This window comes from Gadus macrocephalus, chromosome 3 (genome assembly GCF_031168955.1).
Source record: "Gadus macrocephalus chromosome 3, ASM3116895v1".
Classification (NCBI taxonomy): Eukaryota; Metazoa; Chordata; class Actinopteri; order Gadiformes; family Gadidae; genus Gadus; species Gadus macrocephalus.
In genome coordinates this window covers 8,846,793-8,867,454 of record NC_082384.1, presented here as the reverse complement: position 1 = coordinate 8,867,454, position 20,662 = coordinate 8,846,793, and the positions used below count along the sequence as shown (strand labels likewise).

General features: G+C 45.7%; 1 protein-coding gene and 1 long non-coding RNA gene across 4 annotated transcripts; both read left to right on the top strand.

Moving 5' to 3' along the window:
- Positions 1-20: 20 nt before the first annotated feature.
- tmod1 (tropomodulin 1) lies at positions 21-17,007 on the top strand. Of its 3 annotated transcripts, none has more exons than XM_060047062.1 (12): positions 21-345; positions 2,554-2,599; positions 2,729-2,861; positions 6,745-6,901; positions 7,616-7,732; positions 9,852-9,941; positions 10,203-10,333; positions 10,634-10,741; positions 11,698-11,841; positions 12,927-13,071; positions 13,809-13,914; positions 14,709-17,007. In XM_060047062.1, exons 3-12 carry the CDS (start codon positions 2,739-2,741, stop codon positions 14,725-14,727), a joined length of 1,140 nt encoding a protein of 379 aa, XP_059903045.1. In that variant the 5' UTR covers positions 21-345; positions 2,554-2,599; positions 2,729-2,738; the 3' UTR covers positions 14,728-17,007. The 3 variants fall into 3 exon arrangements, with proteins under 3 accessions (XP_059903045.1, XP_059903046.1, XP_059903047.1); XM_060047063.1 differs by having other exon boundaries at positions 21-354; XM_060047064.1 differs by lacking the exon at positions 13,809-13,914 and having other exon boundaries at positions 22-345.
- A 2,612-nt stretch (positions 17,008-19,619) lies between these two features.
- Positions 19,620-20,134, top strand: LOC132453958 (uncharacterized). The gene is made up of 2 exons (XR_009524846.1): positions 19,620-19,665; positions 19,973-20,134. It is a non-coding gene; the product is annotated as an uncharacterized LOC132453958 (long non-coding RNA).
- Positions 20,135-20,662: the final 528 nt, after the last annotated feature.

The following is a 20,662-nucleotide window of genomic DNA, read 5'->3' as shown; positions in this document are numbered from 1 at the left end:
ATGACCTCACTTGAGTGACAGGGCAGCCGTGTGGGGGAGGGTTTGCGCACACAGACAGTTGACTTTGCCTTAGCGGGAGACGAGAGGCGCCCTAGGACATCACCCACACAGCAGCCGGGGACGGCGCAAAAGTTCCGGCGATACCGACCGAGCAACTCGCAGATCCAGATTTACCAACTCCGGCCTGGACTAAGCGCTTTAGCGTGGTTCTGTGGATATTGTTTTTAGTTTCTATCGCCGCAGCAGTCTTGCCGACGCAGCCGGCTCCAGAGGAAACCATATCTGGTCAAAGTATTCGTTGCCTTCATAAAGCGGGACGGCTGGCTATTAATAGCGCTGGAGGAGGTAGGCCCTGTACGCAAATACATTCAAAATAAGTTTGCATGCAATACAACCGAACATAAAGTTGAATCTTCTCCCGGGAATGGGAAGTTAAAAGGAAAAAAATGAAGGTTTGTAGGAGCGGAGTGGTCGTGGGTGAACGGACCTGCACATTTTAAGCAAGGGGATTGGACTAATGGTGCTGCGTTACATGGCTGGGACTGATGACCCGGCTGCTGTGCCTCACAATGCAACTAAATAACATTTAATGAGTGCGACATGGCACATCGATGTGTAGTAGGCCTACTTCTGTAAGGATTTAGCTTGATTGGGACGTCCCATTACTCAATGTGACTAAACTCAAACTATTAGGCTTGTTTTATGGTCTGCTTTGAAACGTCCATCTTAAATCGCCTTCATGCGCGTTTACGCACACTGCTGGCCTGTGAGTTGAAGATGTAGGCCACTGTCTCTATTGAAGTCAGACGGGACATTCGGGCAGAGCATAAAATCTGCAACCGAGACAAAGTCTGCGGTCTTCTGAAGCTTGACCAATCCGTATGTAAACTGTTGCATATTACTTATAAAGAAACCACACTGGCCTTGACCCGGTGACAATGAAAGGCCTGCAAATTTTGCCCTTTTACGCGGAAACTGGGCCAAACATAAACTCACAAACCCCCGGAACACTGCGGTCTCACTAGGTATACTGAACCAACGAGCTCGGTTTGTCTCGTCGGCTCCCCCCCCCCCCACCTGCTGTCTCAAAGGTTTAAGTCTGACCCACTCCCGTGTTCCCTGTTGACTTCTGCTTTCCCCTTCCCATCACATTTCTCCATAATGGTTGTAAGATTGCAAGTTAACCTCGGATGATGAGCCTCTTTGCAGCTCACTATATGAGACTCTTGAGATCCCTTGGAGGTTTGTGTTTAGGAAGAGAAGTCATCTCCTACAGCCCCATTATTTACCTCGTTTCTAAATATTGTGCAAGTGGAGTTTTTTTGTTTTCGGAGACTCATTTTATCGTTAATAAGGGAACTTTTTACCGTGAAGTTTCTAACATTTGATTTATTAGATTCACCACCTACTACTTATTCATCATAAAATATCTCATTTTTTGCCTCGTTGAGTCACGGTCAAGCAATTACCTTGTATCTGCTCGTTGCTTTTCTTGGAAAGCTAGACACACCACCCTGACAGGTTATCTTGATGTAGTTGGGTGGGGGGGAGTGGTGCTAGTAGGGTAACACACACACACACACACACACACACACACACACACACACGCGTCTCGCACGCACACAAAGTAAGGAACAGTGGATACACTCAAGATGTAACAAAATAATGTTTGCGTGCGTCAAATACACACGTTGCTGATGATAGAGTGATACAAGTGTTACAGAGATCGACGAAGAGGCTGTGAGCATAAGAGAGAAAAAAATAGATGGAGAGGGGGAAGGAAAGGGCCATGGCTGTATTATGGACCAGACACACGGGGCTCCTGGCCCGGGGCCAGGGTGTCCAGGGTGGGGAACTGGGAGAGAAGCAATCGATAGCAGGTTGTTTTTGTCGAGAGCCAGGTAGTATTTTAGACGATGGGGGCCCCAGCGTATCTCTGGCCCTGGGCCCTGCGGCCTCTGGACCCGGCCATGGTTGGAAAGATGGGCTTCTGCTACCGGTCCATGAACTGCTGTTAACCAGTAAACATGGACATGATGTCTAGACAAAGAGAGGTGTACAGGTAGAGACAGCAGAGCCCTGTCCCCTGGTTCCTCGTTCCAATGGAAACCACTGAGACCGTGATGCTGGCCAGGGGGAGAGAGCAAGGAGACACTAGGCAGACTACCACCTGCTGGTTTCTGTTTTGGATTGAAAAGATGCAACAAATCTGTTTCCTGTAGTGGTGTGTGTGTGTGTGTGTGTGTGTGTGTGTGTGTGTGTGTGTGTGTGTGTGTGTGTGTGTGTGTGTGTGTGTGTGTGTGTGTGTGTGTGTGTGTGTGTGTGTGTGTGTGTGTGTGTGTGTGTGTGTGTGTGTGTGTGTGTGTGTGTGTGTGTGTGTGTGTGTGTCCTTGCGAGGTCTGGAGATGGTTTGTTTCCTAGCGGATCCTTAAAGTTCTGGGGTTCAAAGGTCACATGTTTATGTGGTCGATCTCTATCTCCAAAAATTCATACTCTCTCTCCCGTTCTCTCTCTGTTGCTCTGTCTCGCTCTCTCTCTCCCTCGCTCTACCAGGCGGACTTCAAATCATCTAGGATTTCTCTGCAGAGCCAAAATCAAGGTGACTGTCTGTCTTTCTGTCTGTACACGTGTCTGTCTATCTGTCTTGCTGTCTGCCTGTCTATCTAGACTAGAATATGTTTGTTTTGGTGTGTTTGATACATTTTGTGTGTGTGTGTGTGTGTGTCAGGTGTGTGATCATGTCGGTGATGAGGAAGGAGATGGAGAAGTACCGGGACATCGATGAAGACGATCTGCTGCAGAAGCTGACAGAGGAAGAACTTCAGAGACTAGAGAATGAACTGGAGGAGCTAGACCCTGATGTATGACACACACACACACACACACACACACACACACACACACACACACACACACACACACACACACACACACACGTCATATCAAAACACCTTATTTCCACTTTACACACAAATTGTACACACAGGGCTGGAATTGGTTGACTTTAATTAGTTCCTGGTTACTTCACAAATCTCCACCAGTGAGCATTGAGCAGGCGATGGTTGCTGCTGCTAGTCCACTGTTGGTTCTTGGCCCATGAGGTTGCCATTGTTACTGAAGCAGAGGGTTTGGGGGCGCGTCTTCAAGCGCTTGTCCTCGGTTGCATCCTGATGTCATTATGATGTTATAAGGACGCCACAGCGATGTCATGGATCGTGTAGAGCAGGGATCAGCAACCTTTTCAACATGCAGTGCCAGTTTGACATTTTCTCGTTCATGAGTGTGACTTAAGCAACAATATATAAAAAATTAAGCTGAATTATGACACAGCGACCAAAAACATTTCCAGAAGTCCTTGAATTGTACTATTTCCATATAGTCCAAAATCATGCATCAACATTTTAAATATTTTTTTGGTTTTTATATTTGCAACAAGGGTTTACAAATTATAATTACATATGTCCCATCTTAAAACACCATTTTCAGAAACTCATTCAAAAACATATTTGCACTGTGAGAAATGTAAAAAAAGAGAATATATGAGAATGCCGGAACCATCCAAATCAATATCTTTAAGACATGTACAGCTTTGCAAAACCATGTGAAGGCGATGCATACAGGCCACTTGCAACAATATTTTTAATATTTTCTTCTCTATTACTCACAACATAGGTTTAAAAACGATTAATTGATCTTGTTTCAGAACACTACTTTCTGTAACTAATTGAAACATATTTGCACTGGGAGGAAATGCCCAAAACAGAATAAAGTGCAAAAAAAAATCGGTAGCAATGATTGAATTTTTTAAATAATAATAATAACATTTAAATATTTTTTTAATATATTTTTTTTTTAAGTGTGCCCATGATTATGCTGCCCCGTGCCAGTGGTGGCACGCGTGGCGTTGCCGACCCCTGGTGTAGAAACAGGACTCTCTGGACTGGACGTATTGAGATGTGTGTATGTGAGTGTTTGTGTATTTGTGTGGCTGTGTGTATTTAGCTGCAAGTGTGTGTATTCATGTGAGAGTGCCTTTGCGTGTGTGAGTCTGTGTCTAGTATTAAACAACACTCAGGGTCTTCCTGGCATGGCTGCCCTCTCTGTTCCTGGAACGTTTTACAGGCTGCCGTCACACCCACGCACAGCACCTCCCCTCGTCCTCAGAGAAAACATGAGGCCCTTGGTGACCGATCAGAACATTGTAACAATAACATTCTTACAATTATAGCATTCTAACAATAATAACATTCTAGCAATTGTTACATTCTAACAATAACAGTAACAATTCTAACATTAAACAAATTAGAACATAACAATTTAGCATTCTCACAATTATTGAATTCTAACAGTATAACAATAATAACCTTTTGTCCTGGCACTTTCTGTATGAGACATTGTGTCAAGGAGATATAAAAATATGAATGTAGAATTTGAATCAAATTTGATATATGCATACACCAGTCTCCTCTCTAGCAGAGTTAGCCCAGGATGCAGTTTCACAGAGCCTTTTAACAGTTTAATCTCCCCTCAATGCAATTGTCCTTACATCAAAAGAGGGAGGTGTTAACCTAAAGGCCAGAGGCTCCTTCGTCGCTGCCAATAAGCGCAAACCCCATTTGTTTGTGGTCAGCAGTTAGGACAGGCAGTAAAGACTGGCAGTTATATCTGCTTTGTATTGACCAGCAGTTACTGAGCCTACCCCACCTTTGTTTGGTTTATTCCAGGCCATATGGGAAAACATTCGGTGGGGCTAGATTATACAACATAACAGTCTTAAATAAAATTAGAAATATGATAAAAACCTACAACATATATTTTCCACACACATATAAACCAATAATAACATACTTTCCAATCAGAATGTTTAACAATTATATATAATTACTAACAATTATAAGATTCTAACCAATCAGAAAATATTAAAAAGTATAACATTGCAGGAAGCATAACTTTGTAACAATTATAACAGTATAACAATTACAAAATTCTAACAATTACGACTTTCTTACAAATAATAATAGTCTAATAAATAATAAAACATTCACAAGTTAAAGACATTCTGACCACTCAATCAAGGAATGGATGAAATGAGCAATCTTATACAATGTGGGGACGGGTACATATTGCTGGTATTCCTCCCTGCTGCTGGAGGTCAGCTGGGTGCTGTCAGAGGTTCTGGTCCAGTCTGGTCTCTGGGCGAAGAGATAAGATTAGCCCCTAAAAGTAGCACTATCTCCTGGTCTCCGAGTTAAGAATAGTTTTCTTTGTTCGTTAAGTGAGGGGAAAAGTTGTGGGGATTTTTCCTTTGTTCTTGCTGGGACGGTCTGGACAGGAGAAGAAGCCGATATCCACGAATACAAGAACATAGTTACGTAGGAACCCTCCTAACGGGGCTAGTGTTTGACGCTCTGGTGATGACTGATTGAGAAGCCGGAGTATATAAACAGGAAGGGTTGATTAACATGATCCTCAGGTGTGTCTGCTTGAGGTGGAGAAGGAGGAGTCTGGAGAGGCTGGCGTCCGCTAGCTCCGCCCATAGTATGAAAACACAGAGAGACAAAACACACAGGTCCCACTCCCGCTAGGATCCACGGCAGACGCCGTAACAAAGGGCCAAGGTGTGTGGATTAATTTATTCCTTCGAGGGGACCCGTAGTTCTGCTTCATATGGGTGTTTCCAGGCTCCAACATTAACTCAGTTTCTGCGAAAGAATCTTGGATAAGTTCGGTCTAAGATTTGTGTTCTGCATCGGTCCGATTCATAAATATGATGTTATTGGTCCAGCTATTCTGAGATTTATATTCCATTGAAACAGAGAGGATTTTGCGAGTTGTATGGTTTTAAAAACAGGCATTTGAAGAATTGTCTCTTATATTACAGTGTGCTAGTGTGGTGGATCCCAATTAAGATAAGTTTAGTTTGCATGGCTCTTTGCTATGTTCAGGAAGTTAAGGGTTAAACGGTCAGCACACTTCAAAACAAGTGGATCCTAATTCGGCCGAGACCAAAGAAGTCCAGATAAACTTGTTCTATACGTGATGTGTTTCATGTCATGTGGTTCATACGACCTCGCTACACTCCTCTACGCAAGACCGTTTAATATGACTGCTTTGAAGGTTACCTTACCTCGTTCTTGAGGTTAAGGGTCTGGTTCCTGGGGGTTGGGGGGGGGAGGGAGGGGGAGGGGGGGCAGGGAGGCTCTGGGTACCGTCTTACCAGACAGGATCTGTTAAATACAACGGCATCACGTTCCTCTAGCTGACTGTTGTACACACACACACACACACACACACACACAGACACAGGCACGCGCGCACATGCACACTCACAAGCATGCACACACACACACACCCGCACACACATTCTCTCTCTCACACCCTCCCACACAAACTTACACTCTTACTCTCTCACACTCTCACATATGTATGCTCCCACATAAACTGTCTCTTTAACACCTCAAACACGCACAATTGATCTTTCCGATACACACACACTGGCACACACACATGCACGCACGCACACACACACACACGACACACACACACCGACACACCGACACACACCGACACACACACACACACACACACACACACACACACACACACACACACACACACACACACACACACACACACACACACACGAGCATACACACCCGTTTGGTCCTGTAGTCCTGCCTTCTGTCCTAACAGAGTAATGAATGTTTTTGTATGAAGTGACCAATGAGAATCCTCCCTGGTCAGAATGCCTTGCTGCCGGCCGGAATGCGGCAGAAGGACCAGACCAAGAAGGCCCCGACCGGGACCTTCCAGAGGGACGACCTGCTGGCACACCTGGAGAAGAGCGCCAACGAGCACCCGGACAAGGAGGACCTGGTGCCCTTCACCGGGGAGAAGAGAGGTAGAGACATAGGGAGTCCATAGAGAGAGAGAGGTGGAGAGACTATATACTACAGAGAGTGAGAGAGAGGTAGAGAGACCTAGAGACTCCATAGAGAGAGAGAGGTAGAGTGACACAGAGACTCGATAGAGTGAGAGAGGGGGAGAGACTATATACTACAGAGAGTGAGCGAGAGGTAGAGAGACCTAGAGACTCCATAGAGTGAGAGAGGGGGAGAGACACAGGGACTCCATAGAGAGGGAGAGAGGTAGAGAGACATAGAGACTCCATAGAATGACAGGTAGAGAGACTATATACTACAGAGAGTGAGAGAGAGGTAGAGAGACCTAGAGACTCCATAGAAAGAGAGAGGTAGAGACTACTACAGAGAGTGAGCGAGAGGTAGAGAGACCTAGAGACTCCATAGAGTGAGAGAGGTAGAGAGACTATATACTACAGAGAGTGGGAGAAAGGTAGGGACACAATAGACTCCATAGAGTGAGAGAGGAAGAGAGACCTAGAGACTCCATGGAGAGAGAGAGAGGTAGAGTGACTATATACTACAGAGAGGTAAGGAGACATAGGGAGATTATATACAGAGAGATAGAAGATCCGTAAAGAGAGAAAGATAATTTATATATTTATGTGTGTGTGTGTGTGTGTGTGTGGGTGTGTGTGTGTGTGTGTGTGTGTGTGTGTGTGTGTGTGTGTGTGTGTGTGTGTGTGTGTGTGTAGGTAAGGCGTTTATTCCTAAGAAGCGGTCCGACCCCATCCTGGAGAACGTGACCCTTGAACCCGAGCTGGAGGAAGCTCTGGCTAACGCTAGCGACGCCGAGCTCTGTGATATAGCAGGTACTACAAGTACTACTACAAGTACTACTACAAGTACAACAAGTACTACTACAAGTACTAATACAAGTACTACTACAAGTACAACAAGTACTACAACAAGTACTACTACAAGTACTAATACAAGTCTACATATACTACTACAAATACTACATATACTACTACAAATACTACATATACTTCTACAAATACTACATGTACTACTACATATGCTACTTACTATAAACTATAATACTACATACACATAGCAGGTACTACAAGTACTACATATAGTACAACATATACTACATCATGTACTACTATGCTACTTACTATACTATACAATACTACAAGCAGGTAGCAGCTGCTATAAGTACTATATACTACATCATGTACTACTACATATGCTACTCACTATACTATACAATACTACATGCACATAGCATTTACTACATACATGAGATTTCCCAGCTTCATAAATATTTCATCATATTTATTTTTTGAGCTGACGCTTTTACCCAAAGTGTCCTACAAGAAGGGCAGTCAACCATGAAGAAACAAGAGTACATGCATTAATGAAGTGCTGCATTATAGAAACAAGAGATGGACATATTTTATAGAATTTGTATTTTTTGTAAATCATTTATTCCTTAATAATAATATTAACATGTTCACTGTCCTCAAACCAGTACTCCTCTTCATCACCCTCCTCATCGCCACTCATCATCATCACCCCATTTTCCTCACTACCCATCCACCCCCTCCCCTCCTCCATCTTCTCCACCCCCTCACCTCCTCCAGCCCTCCACCTCCTCCATCACTGTGTGGACCTCCCATCTCACCTCCACCCTGGGTACTCAACGCATTGATCCCACGCGCTGCTAGAGGCTTTAGCATGCGCTGCTAGCTGCTTTAGCATGCGCTGCTAGAGGCTTTAGCATGCGCTGCTAGCTGCTTTAGCATGCGCTGCTCGAGGCTTTAGCATGCGCTGCTAGCTGCTTTAGCATGTGCTGCTAGAGGCTTTAGCATGCGCTGCTAGCTGCTTTAGCATGCGCTGCTTTAGCATGCGCTGCTAGCTGCTTTAGCATGTGCTGCTAGAGGCTTTAGTATGCGCTGCTAGCTGCCTTATAGTATAACAGTCAGACATGCATGTTGTTTGATACCAAGGATCCATGGACCTTATTTACCTGCCAGTCATCTCGGTCCTCCCACATTCAGTTCACCCACATGGCTAGTGTTAAGAACCAAGAAGGAACCGGCCACTGGTGAATGAGGCACATGAAACCGTTTTGTGTGCCTGATTCTGACTGTCCTCAGTCCACACTCCTGTACTGCATGCATGTACTAACAGAAAACACATTCAAAACTCAATGATATTGATCAAATGTAAATAATGTATATTTAATAGAATTTACTGCCATGGTGGTAAACAACCTCTTTATAAATGTATATATTTAGATTTATAGACCTTCATGTCCTTATAGGGACTGCAGGTTTCATAGAAGAACCAACGCTGTAAGAAACTGTTGGCTTGAGCCTGATCTGACCTATGACCCGACTCAAAACGTTTTAAATGATGTCATAATAACAGTACGCTGATGTTTAGAGAGAGCCATGGCATGCATGTTACTGCAGCTCTAAACATGAAGTGTGACTGAGTTCCCCCTGGTTTCATTTATATCTCTCTCCCTCCCACGCCCTTCCTATTTCTCCTGTCTGTCTATCCCTCCCTCTCTCCCCCATCTCTCTCTCTCTATCTCTCTCACCTCTTAATCTCTTTCTTTCCATGTCACCCTATCTTTCTCGTCCAATATTTCTCTCTCTCTCTGTCTTTTTCTATCTTTCTTTCCATGTCCTTCTGTTTCTGTGTCCTTCTGTTTCTCTGTCTCTCTCTCTCTCTTACTCTCTCTCTCTCTTTCTCTGTCTCTCTCTCTCTCTCTCTGTCTGTCTCTGTCTCTCTCTCTTTCTCTCTCTGTCTGTCTCTCTCTCTCTCTCTCTCTCTCTCTCTCTCTCTCTCTCTCTCTCTCTCTCTCTCTCTCTCTCTCTCTCTCTCTGTCTCTCTCCCTCTCTCCCTCTCTCTCTCTCTCTCTCTCTCTCTCTCTCTCTCTCTCTCTCTCTCTCTCTCTCTCTCTCTCTCTCTCAGCTATCCTGGGGATGCACACCCTGATGAGTAACCAGCAGTACTATGAAGCTCTGACCAGCAGCACCATCGTCAACAAGCAGGGCCTCAATAGTAAGTCAGCTCTGGTGTGTGACCAAGTATAAAACGGTTCAGTGTGGAGTAAAGTCAAAAGTCAGCTGTGATCCAGTGTAACCAGTATTAACCAGTATTAACCAGTGTAATCAGGTGTGATCCAGTGTACCAAGTATAAAGCAGGATTAACCAGTATTATCAGGTGTGATCCAGTGTACCCAGTATAAAGCAGTATTAACCAGTGTAATCAGGTGTGATCCAGTGTACCCAGTATAAAGCAGTATTAACCAGTATTATCAGGTGTGATCCAGTGTACCCAGTACAAGGCGGTTCCTGACGAGCAGCCCAATGCGACGGACGTGGAGGAGACGCTGCGGAGGATAAAGAGCAACGACCCCGACCTGTTGGAGGTCAACCTCAACAACATCCGGGTACGTGTGTGTGTGGGGGGGTTGTGTTGTGTGTAGATGTGTGGTATTCTGTTCTACGTTGAGCCTGTGTCTCCCTTTTCTTCTCTCTCATCCCTCCTCTCGAGCTAATTATAACGTCATTATAACGATGATCTTTTGTGTGCAGTTGTATTCTGCTCTATTATGTTCTATTATGTTCCTTTCTATTCTACTGTGTTCAATTCTGCTGCGTTCTGTCGTAGTATGTGCTGTCCTCCTGGGTTCGGTTCTACTGGGTTCTGTTGTATGAGGCCCCACTGTGTGTGTTCTCCTGGGCTCCAGAACATTCCGGTGCCCACCCTGAAGGCGTACGCGGCGGCGCTGAAGGAGAACAGCGTGGTGGAGCGGCTGAGCGTCGTGGGAACTCGGAGCAACGACCCCGTGGCCTACGTGAGTCCACACACACACACACACACACACACACACACACACACACACACACACACACACACACACACACACACACACACACACACACACACACACACACACACACACACACACACACACGCGTATGTCCAAGTGTGTATGTGTTCACCGGCTCCCGGATGGGTCAAAAGAAGTGATGGAATTTCCCCAAAAGAGGGACAATAAAGGATCAACTAATTTAACTTAACGTAGCTAAACACACACACACACAGACACCGACACGCACGCATCCACACACAAACACAGAGAGACCCATACACACACGCACCCATACACACAGACACGCACGCACACACACGCACATAACACACACACACACACACACACACACAGACACTCACGCACGCAAGCGCACACACACACACACACACAGACATATACACACGCACCCATACACACAGACACACACGCAAACACACGTACATACACGCACATACACGCTTACCAAACATACACACACGTTCCTGCACACACACACTGAATGGTGTGGTCCCCCTGAGGTTGATGTCAGAGAGGTTGTGTTCAAATCTAACCCTAACCCCTACCCTGGCCTGCTGGTTAACACTAGTTAGCCAGATGGTAAACACTAGTTAGCCAGACGGTTAACACTAGTTAGCCAGATGGTAAACCGTAGCCTGCGCAGCGCGGAACAGCGCGGAACAGTTCTGGGCTGTACTCCAGGTTGCTCTGATTGTTGACAGCCTCACTTTGGCTCAGAGCTGCTAAGTTGGCTAACGTTGGCTTCTGATGGAGATGTACCGCCCCCCTCAGAGGGCCGATCAGCTGTTGGCTTGTCCTCAGTCAGCCGGCGAGCGGCGCCCAGTACGAAGGGTAGCTGCGTACCGGGCGCTGGCTATCTGTCGCCAAGGTAGTTAGGGAGCCCGCCGACGCAGGCTAGCGGTCTCTGGTGTCTGCAGGCGCTGGCGGACATGCTAAAGGTCAACACCACCCTGAAGAGCCTCAACGTGGAGTCCAACTTCATCACCGGCGCCGGAGTCCTGGCCCTCATAGAGGCTCTGCAGTCCAACACCACCCTGCTGGAGCTGAAGATAGACAACCAGGTACACACACACCCACACACACACACACACACACACACACACACACACACACACACACACACACACACACACACACACACACACACACACACACACACACACACACACACACACAGAGACACACAAGCAAGCACGTACACACAGGCATGCGTGCAAACACATACACACAGGCAATTACACACACACACACACACACACACACACACACACACACACACACACACACACACACACACACACACAAACATTCACAAACATTCCCCAAATTAAAAAAAAATAACGTAGAGTAATTAACAATTCTATTAATTTTATGTTTTTATCAAATATTATGTTATAGATATAGAACACACGTCAAACATACAAACGCAGATATACCCCCCCAACACATTCCCATTGCTGCCTCGGCTTTTCTCTCCTTAGGACTCACCCACCCACACACAATCAGATGCACGCTCACTCAGTTAACACTAATTACCTATTTTACCCCTTTCATCTCTCCTCCTCTCCTCTTCCCCTCTCCTCTGCCCCCCTCTCCTTTCCTCTAGTCTCCTCCTCTTCTCCCCTCTCCCCCTTCTCCTCTCCTCTCCCCTCCTCACCTCCTCTCTCTCCTCACCTACCCTCGTCTCTGCCCTCTCCTCCTCCTCCCCTCTCCCCCTTCTCCTCTCCTCTCCCCTCCTCACCTCCTCTCTCTCCTCTCCTACCCTCATCTCTGCCCTCTCCTCTCCTCTCTCTCCTCTCCTCCCTTCTCCCCCTTCTCCTCTCCTCTCCTCTCCCCTCCTCTCTCTCCTCTCCTACCCTCGTCTCTGCCCTCTCCTCTCTCTCCTCTCCTCCCCTCTCCTCCCTTCTCCCCCTTCTCCTCTCCTCTCCCCTCCTCACCTTCTCTCTCTCCTCTCCTACCCTCGTATCTGCCCTCTCCTCTCCCCTCCTCACCTCCTCTCTCTCCTCTCCTACCCTCGTCTCTGCCCTCTCCTCTCTCTCCTCTCCTCCCCACTCCTCCCTTCCCATCCCCTCCTCTCTTCCCTCCCTCCTCTGTGCGTTGTCGTCTTAACGTGTATGAATGGGCCGACATCCTGTCCCTCCTGCAGAGCCAGCCGCTGGGTAACAAGGTGGAGATGGACATCGCCAGCATGCTGGAGAAGAACCGCACCCTGCTGAGGTTCGGCTACCACTTCACCCAGCAAGGGCCCCGGCTCAGGGGCTCCAACGCCATGATGACAAACAACGACCTGGGTACACACACACACAGACACACACACACACACACGCACATTAATACTCACGCATACACACATACACACACATGCACACATTAATACACACACACAACCACATTCATACACACGCGTGCACACCTACACACACCTATTCCCACGCACACACATGCAGAAACACACGCACACGCACATTAATACAAACACACAAACACAAACATGCACACGCACATTAATACAAACACACAAACACAAACATGCACACGCAGATGCACATATGCACATGGGCATTAATATACACACACACATTAATGTATGCACATGCATGCACATACACACACACACACACATTAATACATACACATACGTACGAACACACATGCACAAGCACATTCATGTATACACATGCACACATGACTCCGACCAGCGTTTAGGTGGCCCATGATTTGTCAATTAAACATCACTTTGGTCAGTTCAAGGTGCGCCGAATACACAGCGCTGACCACACCTGTAACATCTGGATGTCATCAGTCAGGAACACCTCCTGGTCTGCCCCGGCCAATCAAACTGCCCTCCTGGATTATGACAGACGTTCTGAGTTTGTGTGTGTGCGTCCGTGTGTGTGTGTGTGTGTGTGTGTGTGTGTGTGTGTGTGTGTGTGTGTGTGTGTGTGTGTGTGTGTGTGTGTGTGTGTGTGTGTGTGTGTGTGTGTGTGTGTGTCGGTGCGTCCTAACGTGTGCTCCGTGGTGGTGCTAGCCCGGGTGGTCCGGTGTGACCCTGGCTCTGACGGCTCCTTCACCCTCACCCTCTCCGTCCCGGAGCTGGAGCGCGCCCTGGGGAAGAAGTTCAAGCCCCGTGCCAAGTAATGACCTCTGACCTCTGGGCTGCCACGCTTGTGACCTCTGCTGCGGTCCTGCTCCCTCCTGCCCGAGGACACTAGTCCTCCTCCTCCTCCTCTTCTTCAGAATGTCTCTTGTGCTGATCATAAAATGGATGCACCCTCGTCTTCCACATCTTCTCTTCTCTTTTCCTTGCTCCAGAAGATAGCTGCTTTCCATGATGTCACCTTCTTCTTCTTCTTCTTCTTCTCTCCTCCCCTCACCTCTCTCCTCTCCTCTGCTCTCCTCTCTAGAGGTCTAATCTCCTGAAGGAGATGATCTCAGCTCTTGACTGTGACAGCCACTTGTAGAGAAGTGCTTGGTCTCCTCTGTGTCTCTGCCCAGCCTGCCTGCTTGAACACTCGTTAAAACAACAACCACATACTCTTTCATGAGAACCGATGGGATGTGTTCTACTCTAGAGCAGGGTCTCATAGCACTGGGTGCAGACTGCAAAATGGGTCGCAATTCATTGTCTTTCTGGTCCTCAGAAGCCCTTGTCAAGAGCGTGAAGCGTCCACACCTTGTGAAGAAGTCTCAATCGGAAGACTTTATAATCTCAAAGCCTCCAACACTCGGCTTGAACTGTAGTCATAACAGTATGTGTTACCTATTTCTAATCTCACCTACCCCCTTCTCTGTTCTGTGTCTTATGTTTTTTTGTCTCTCTCTCTCTCTCTCTCTCTCTCTCTCTCTCTCTCTCTCTCTCTCTCTCTCTCTCTCTCTCTCTCTCTCTCTCTCTCTCTCTCTCTCTCTCTCTCTCTCTCTGTGTTCACAGTAAGAAAGAGAAGGCTTGAAGGAGGACCCATCTTCCCAAAGTGTCGGACGAACGTGTAAAAACCAGGGTCCCCCCGTTCAGACGCCACCATGTCTTCTTCATCCCCGTCCGTCCAGCCACTCCACCTTATTGACCTCTCCCTCACTCCTCTCTTCTCCCCGCCTCTATGTACTTCTGTCATCGAACCCTCCTGTCCACCACCCCTCATCTCAACCTCCTCTCCTCTCTTTCACCTTCCGTCGTCCTCTACTTGCACCTCCACTCCTCTCTCATATCCTCTCCTCCACCTCCTCTCCACCTCCTCCTCTTGTCCTCTACCTCCTCTCCTCCTCCTCCTCCTCTCCCCCTCCTCCCCTCCACCTCCTCTCCTCCTCCTCCTGTTGTCCTCCACCTCCTCTTCTCAACCTCCTCTCCTCCTCCTCCCCTCCCTTCCCTCCGTCGCTCGGCCCTAGCCGCTAGCTGCCTAGCTTGTAAAGTAGATGCTAACAGAGACCAGTGCCATGACTGGTGTTTTCAAAGAGCCATAGCAAGGTGTTTCTGAGCTTCAGGATGGGGGAGCCGGCTTCTTGTGGCTGGCAGAGGGCAACAGAACCCTTGGCTGTAGCTCTCGTTCCTAACTAACCAATACGGTGATAGCATGATGATAGAGCTACTTTTTTCAGGTGTTTTTTTTCAGAAGACCTTTTGGAAGCTAGGGGGTTAGCCTAGTGAACCGTAGCTTGAACCTTGTTTCTACAGTTTCAGATTTATTTAAATAGTTGTATTCTGCTGTAAAGAATGATTAAAAGCTTTTGTTGCTATCCTGCCCTCATGGTGGCAAACACCCCAACACCATTAGCAATAGCCTCCCAGCTAATGCCCCATATATACATACTCTGTTTTATACATTTAATTTAATGTAAATTTGTTCAGACAGAAAACATCGATTAAAGGTACTGTAGGGAAGATTTAAGAGTGATTTGAGAATAGTATTAGAATATTAAAAATGTTAGACCACACCTGGTTAATTTCTGACCAATCAGGGCATCTCTCCCTAATTTGGGTAATGTATTCACCCGGTCAAAGACAGGTGGTGATTGTAAGCATTCTCAATGCTTGAGAAACATAGGGAGGGAGGGAGCAGAGAGGGCGGGACGTTTTTTATGTTTATTTTTTCAAAATCATGCTCTTTATGCTGTGTTCTGCTCTCTCTTTACACCTCACCAACCTTACCTACAGCATATTGAAGGGCCTTATCAACAGAGTGGAGGTCCCCTAGTTTTGGGGCCCCCGGTGAGAACTCCTGGTGATCGTTGAGAGCCCACTCAGGCAGCGTCATCCTGTCTCATGATGTCACTTCCTCCTCTAATTAGCTTTTAATTTAACAACCCTATGATAGCTGGCCAGGAGCCGCTTGCTGAGTGAGCCCAGATCAATTAACCACAAGCCCTAACGAGCTGCGGGTGTTTGGACCTTGAGGGCTCCCGTACTCCGCTGCTGTGCTGAACTTTAACCTCCCAGATATAAAGAGAAGATATTTATTTGTGGTGGACCTGGGGGGAGGGGTGTGGAGTTATAAACCCATTTGATTTTACCTCGGGGCCCTTTGCTTGTGTCTGGATTCCACTGAGAGATGCGTAAAAAGTGGAGAGGTAATCTTGAGGAAAGGACAGTGTGTTCTCCTCTTATATGCACGTTCACGCGAGGTTTTGAAAACAGACTTTTGTTTAACAAGCACCAGCCAGGTCTCTCCGGTAGAGATGGTTAACGTCACAGAGACCAACCTGGGTAAATAAGGTTGGATCACTCAGCCTGGAGCTGTCTGTCAACTGCAGCAGGCATGGACACGTGGAGAGAGAGACTAAATAGTCTGTCAACTGCAGCAGGCATGGACACGTGGAGAGAGAGACTAAATAGTGTAGTACTCCACTAAGTATAACCTTAATTAGATCACCATTACGGCAGGGACAACTCCAGGTGCATTGTGGGTAACCGGGAGATCTGGTGACAGAATGGGTTTATTTCTCAGCTGCTCCCCCGTTGGTCTCTGATGTGTTTGGACTGTTTGTGTTTTTTAGTAGTTATTTACTGGAGATGGAGGCCATAAGGTAATGTCCAGGGTACTAGGTTTGTTGAAAGTAGCTGTTATTCATTTAACTACGGAACTTTTGTTGAGACTTTTTATTGTGACACTTGACAGATACCGGTTTCCTTTGTAACTGAGAATGCAGATCTGTTTTCACTGTGATGATGTGTGCAAACAACAACCATGTACACATACCGTACACAGCTTCGAAATAAATGTCCATCGTGTATGTACGACCACAGTCTCCGAGCCCTTCAGTGAACTGCACAGCCTCGATCACAGGAAGTCACGTTGAATAATCAAAGGAAGTAGTATTGTGCTTGGAGATGAGGGGAGATACATTACCTGATTAGTGGCTTTTGATGAGCTAACTGATTTTACGTTGTTCTTAAAGAATATTCCTAATTCATCTAAATTATAATATTGTAAAATGTAACATGAAAACATGTGAAGTTACATAAAACCTATGTTTCATTTGGATTTGCTATTCATTAAATGCACAAGTAGAATACATTTTTATCTCCAACACTGCTCTGCAGTATACGGTTAGAACTGCCAGATGAGCAAACGTTTGCCCTCATAATATGACAAATAAACAATGGAAACCAGGCAAGGTATCCTATACAAAATTGTCATTCTCTAAATTGATCAAATATTCAACGTTAAAAAAATTCTACTTAAATATTTTCAACGTCCCCAAATTCAACAACAAATTCAGCTGCAAACTTCAATGTATGAAAATTCAGTGTAAACATCCGGGGACCCAATCCTAGATGCTAGATCGCAGTCAAGCAAGGAGAGCGGGAATAAGAGCGTCACTCACTGGTTCTTTCTTTCTTGACACAAACGTTAATTCTAAACAGAATTTGACACAGTAGCCTATAATAGGAAATGCTCAAAGGTAAATCAACGTCATTAAAACACTGGATTGCTCTTCCTTGGGTCCCCGGATGTTAACACTGAATTTTCATACATTGAATTTTGCAGCTGAATTTGGCATGTTTAATTTGGCGATGTTGAAAATATTTAAGTTGAATGTTTTAACGTTGAATATTTTATTTTGAATTTTTTAATATTGAAAAATAAAGGTGAAAATGATTTGTTGAAAAATGTAAAGAATTAAATTCAGAGGCCAAAAAAATCCAGATACGTTATTTCAATGCATAAATATTCAGTGGAACAATGTCTTTTTATTTTTAAAATTCCATGGCACAGATTTACTTTCATACGTAACGTTATTTCTGTTTAAGCCAGTAGGTGTCGCCAGACCATATATCTCACAGTCTGGTTCTCAGCAGACCTTTGAGAACTGGCGTCGTTTACAGACGGATCCTGACAGTTTTAGGATTCAAACCAGTTTCTTCATGACCCAACACTCTCTAGTATTGTACTAAGTTTCTGGCTGATAGAAACGGCAAATAATGCTAACATACCTAATATCAGCCTGAAAAAACAATTAGATCAAAATATCGGCGTCTGTCGACGTTATGTCGGATGGTCTTCTCTATCTCTAAATAGCTCTTAGTCTCAGTTTCTAATGTCAACTAATTGCAGCAATTTATGACATGTTACATTAGTGTTGCTATCTAATGAATCCGTGGGGCTGTTTATCGTCAGAAGATATAACGGAGGGAGGGGAGGCGAGGCACAAAGCTGGTTATTGTCAGAGTTTAGACTTGGGTGGATTCACATAGGCCTAGCAGTTCTTGCATATAATATTGCTTTAACCAGATTTAAAGAGCGGCCTCCAAAAGGTTTGCGTCTACAGGGAGGACTGCCGATAAACCTTCAGCAACAGCAGCACAGAGTCAGGGTGTGCCTCTGTCCGGCCCCCGGCAGACATAACATTTTGTGGGTGATGCTACGGTGGCGAGACAAGGTCATGCCGGCATTTCTCATCGCTAGCGCTGGTCGTTTGTCAGCGCGGTTAAACATTTAGCACCGGCCCCCGGAGGTAAATAACCCGCTGAAACTTGGCCAATGGCCCCAAGTACCCGTTGCTGGGTGAGAACATCTCTAAACGTTGCACATTTCTCAGGCACTTGTTCCAGACAGTCAGTGGGGCTCTGCCTGGCCGAAGATGGCTCACCGAGCAGTGTGTCCTGACTCCTGACCGAACGGAAAGACACAGGCATATAACGAGGGCCCATTACGGTTATGAGAGAATCAATTCATAGCCATGCTTCCATAAATGTGGAATAAAACCCTTTTATGCAGCATTGCATGGATCCATAGCAGAGGTCACGTGACGTCAAATATAAGAGAGAGAGCGACCACTAATACAAGGAGTACGGCCGTGGAGCCTAAGAGAGCCGAACATGCACATACATGTCAACATACAATTATTTCATGTGATTCTCAGACATGGAAAATGCCTGTAATAATGCCTCTTATGATGCACAAGTGAATCATACGTTGGCTATTTAAACAGCCTTGAATTGTTATCTTTTACAGAAAGAAAGGAAGGAATAATGACAAATTCATTGTTTGGCTTTAATTTAAAAAAAAAGACAGCTTTACAGTTGAATATACCTCATGTCCGATGTGGGGGGGGGACACACGTGTGACATGCAGAGTGAGGGTACAATAAAGATGAGGGATAATTATTCCAACCTATGAGGGTCTTCTGTGATACAACATAAAAAATAAACTTGCAATATACCTAGCAGTAACTGTATAATGTCCAGCATGATACGTACAGATTACAGACACATTTCTTAGATATATTTACATGCTTTTTACAGTCAATAAATTATTTAAATTGGAACGTCTCTCTCTCTCTCTCTCTCTCTCTCTCTCTCTCTCTCTCTCTCTCTCTCTCTCTCTCTCTCTCTCTCTCTCTCTCTCAAACAGCAGGGGGGCTTGCCTACTTTCCATTGCTGAGTCACACAGGTTCCTGGGGCCTAAAAAAATGTTTTGTTTGGTTCCGGTTTCCGACCGACCCTGTCAATTTATGTGCGACCCAAATTATTTTATGAGCTTTATAAAAATTTTTTTGATGCAAACTATAATTACGTTTTGGTACAGCACCTCTTCATTCTGTACAAGGATGAGCGAATTTTCTCGTTTTTAAATGAAAACAACCTACCTATCATTCGCTGCCGCTGGAAAAAATAAAATAAAAAAAATAAAAAAAATTCCCTACCTACCCATGACCTCAACTGACAACCAACAGGAACCAAACTTTTTTTTTTTTTAGGCCTGGGGCAGTTTTTGGCATCCAGCTGTGTGCCTCTGTCTGTGCATGTGTGCATTAGTGCATGCGTGTTTGTATTTGCCTAGTGTGGGCAGGTGTATATATATGATTGTGTAAATAGATTTCATGATTTTTGTGTATACTTTCAACGGCACACATACAAAACACACACACACGCACACACACACACACACACACACACACACACACACACACACACACACAGCTTCTTCCATCAAACTCTAACAGAGGGCTTGATTTTCACCCTTGAATTTGTTTGCACTCCACATACATTTCCCCTCACACACAACAGGTCTTTGATCTCCACATCAAACACTGAAGCTTGCACTCAGACCCTTGCTCCATTATTACAACCATTACGGCTTGGCTGCATAGAGCAACTATACGCCAGATAACTTTGTGCAAGTGAAAGTTACAGTACATGTGTTATCTGCTGTGAGTGTGTGTGTGCGTGCGTGCGTGCGTGAGTGTGTGTGCGTGGGTGGGTGGTTGTGCTCGTGAACAGTAATGAGATAGGGAAGCGTGAGGGAAATGCAGTGGGGAATTGAAGATGTCGAGAGAAAACGAGGGAAGATTCTCATTTGAGATAAAAAAAATACCCTGCCTGCAGTCCCTGGACACTGAACACATGGCCCCAGTGCACGCACACTCACACATGCACATTAACACACT

Excerpts from the sequence above, each read along its gene's own strand:
- tmod1 (XM_060047062.1), top strand. The coding sequence starts at position 2,739 with ATGTCGGTGATGAGGAAGGAGATGGAGAAGTACCGGGACATCGATGAA. Across the intron at positions 6,902-7,615 it reads CTTCACCGGGGAGAAGAGAG|GTAAGGCGTTTATTCCTAAG; the intron begins GTAGAGACATAG and ends GTGTGTGTGTAG. Across the intron at positions 7,733-9,851 it reads CGAGCTCTGTGATATAGCAG|CTATCCTGGGGATGCACACC; the intron begins GTACTACAAGTA and ends TCTCTCTCTCAG.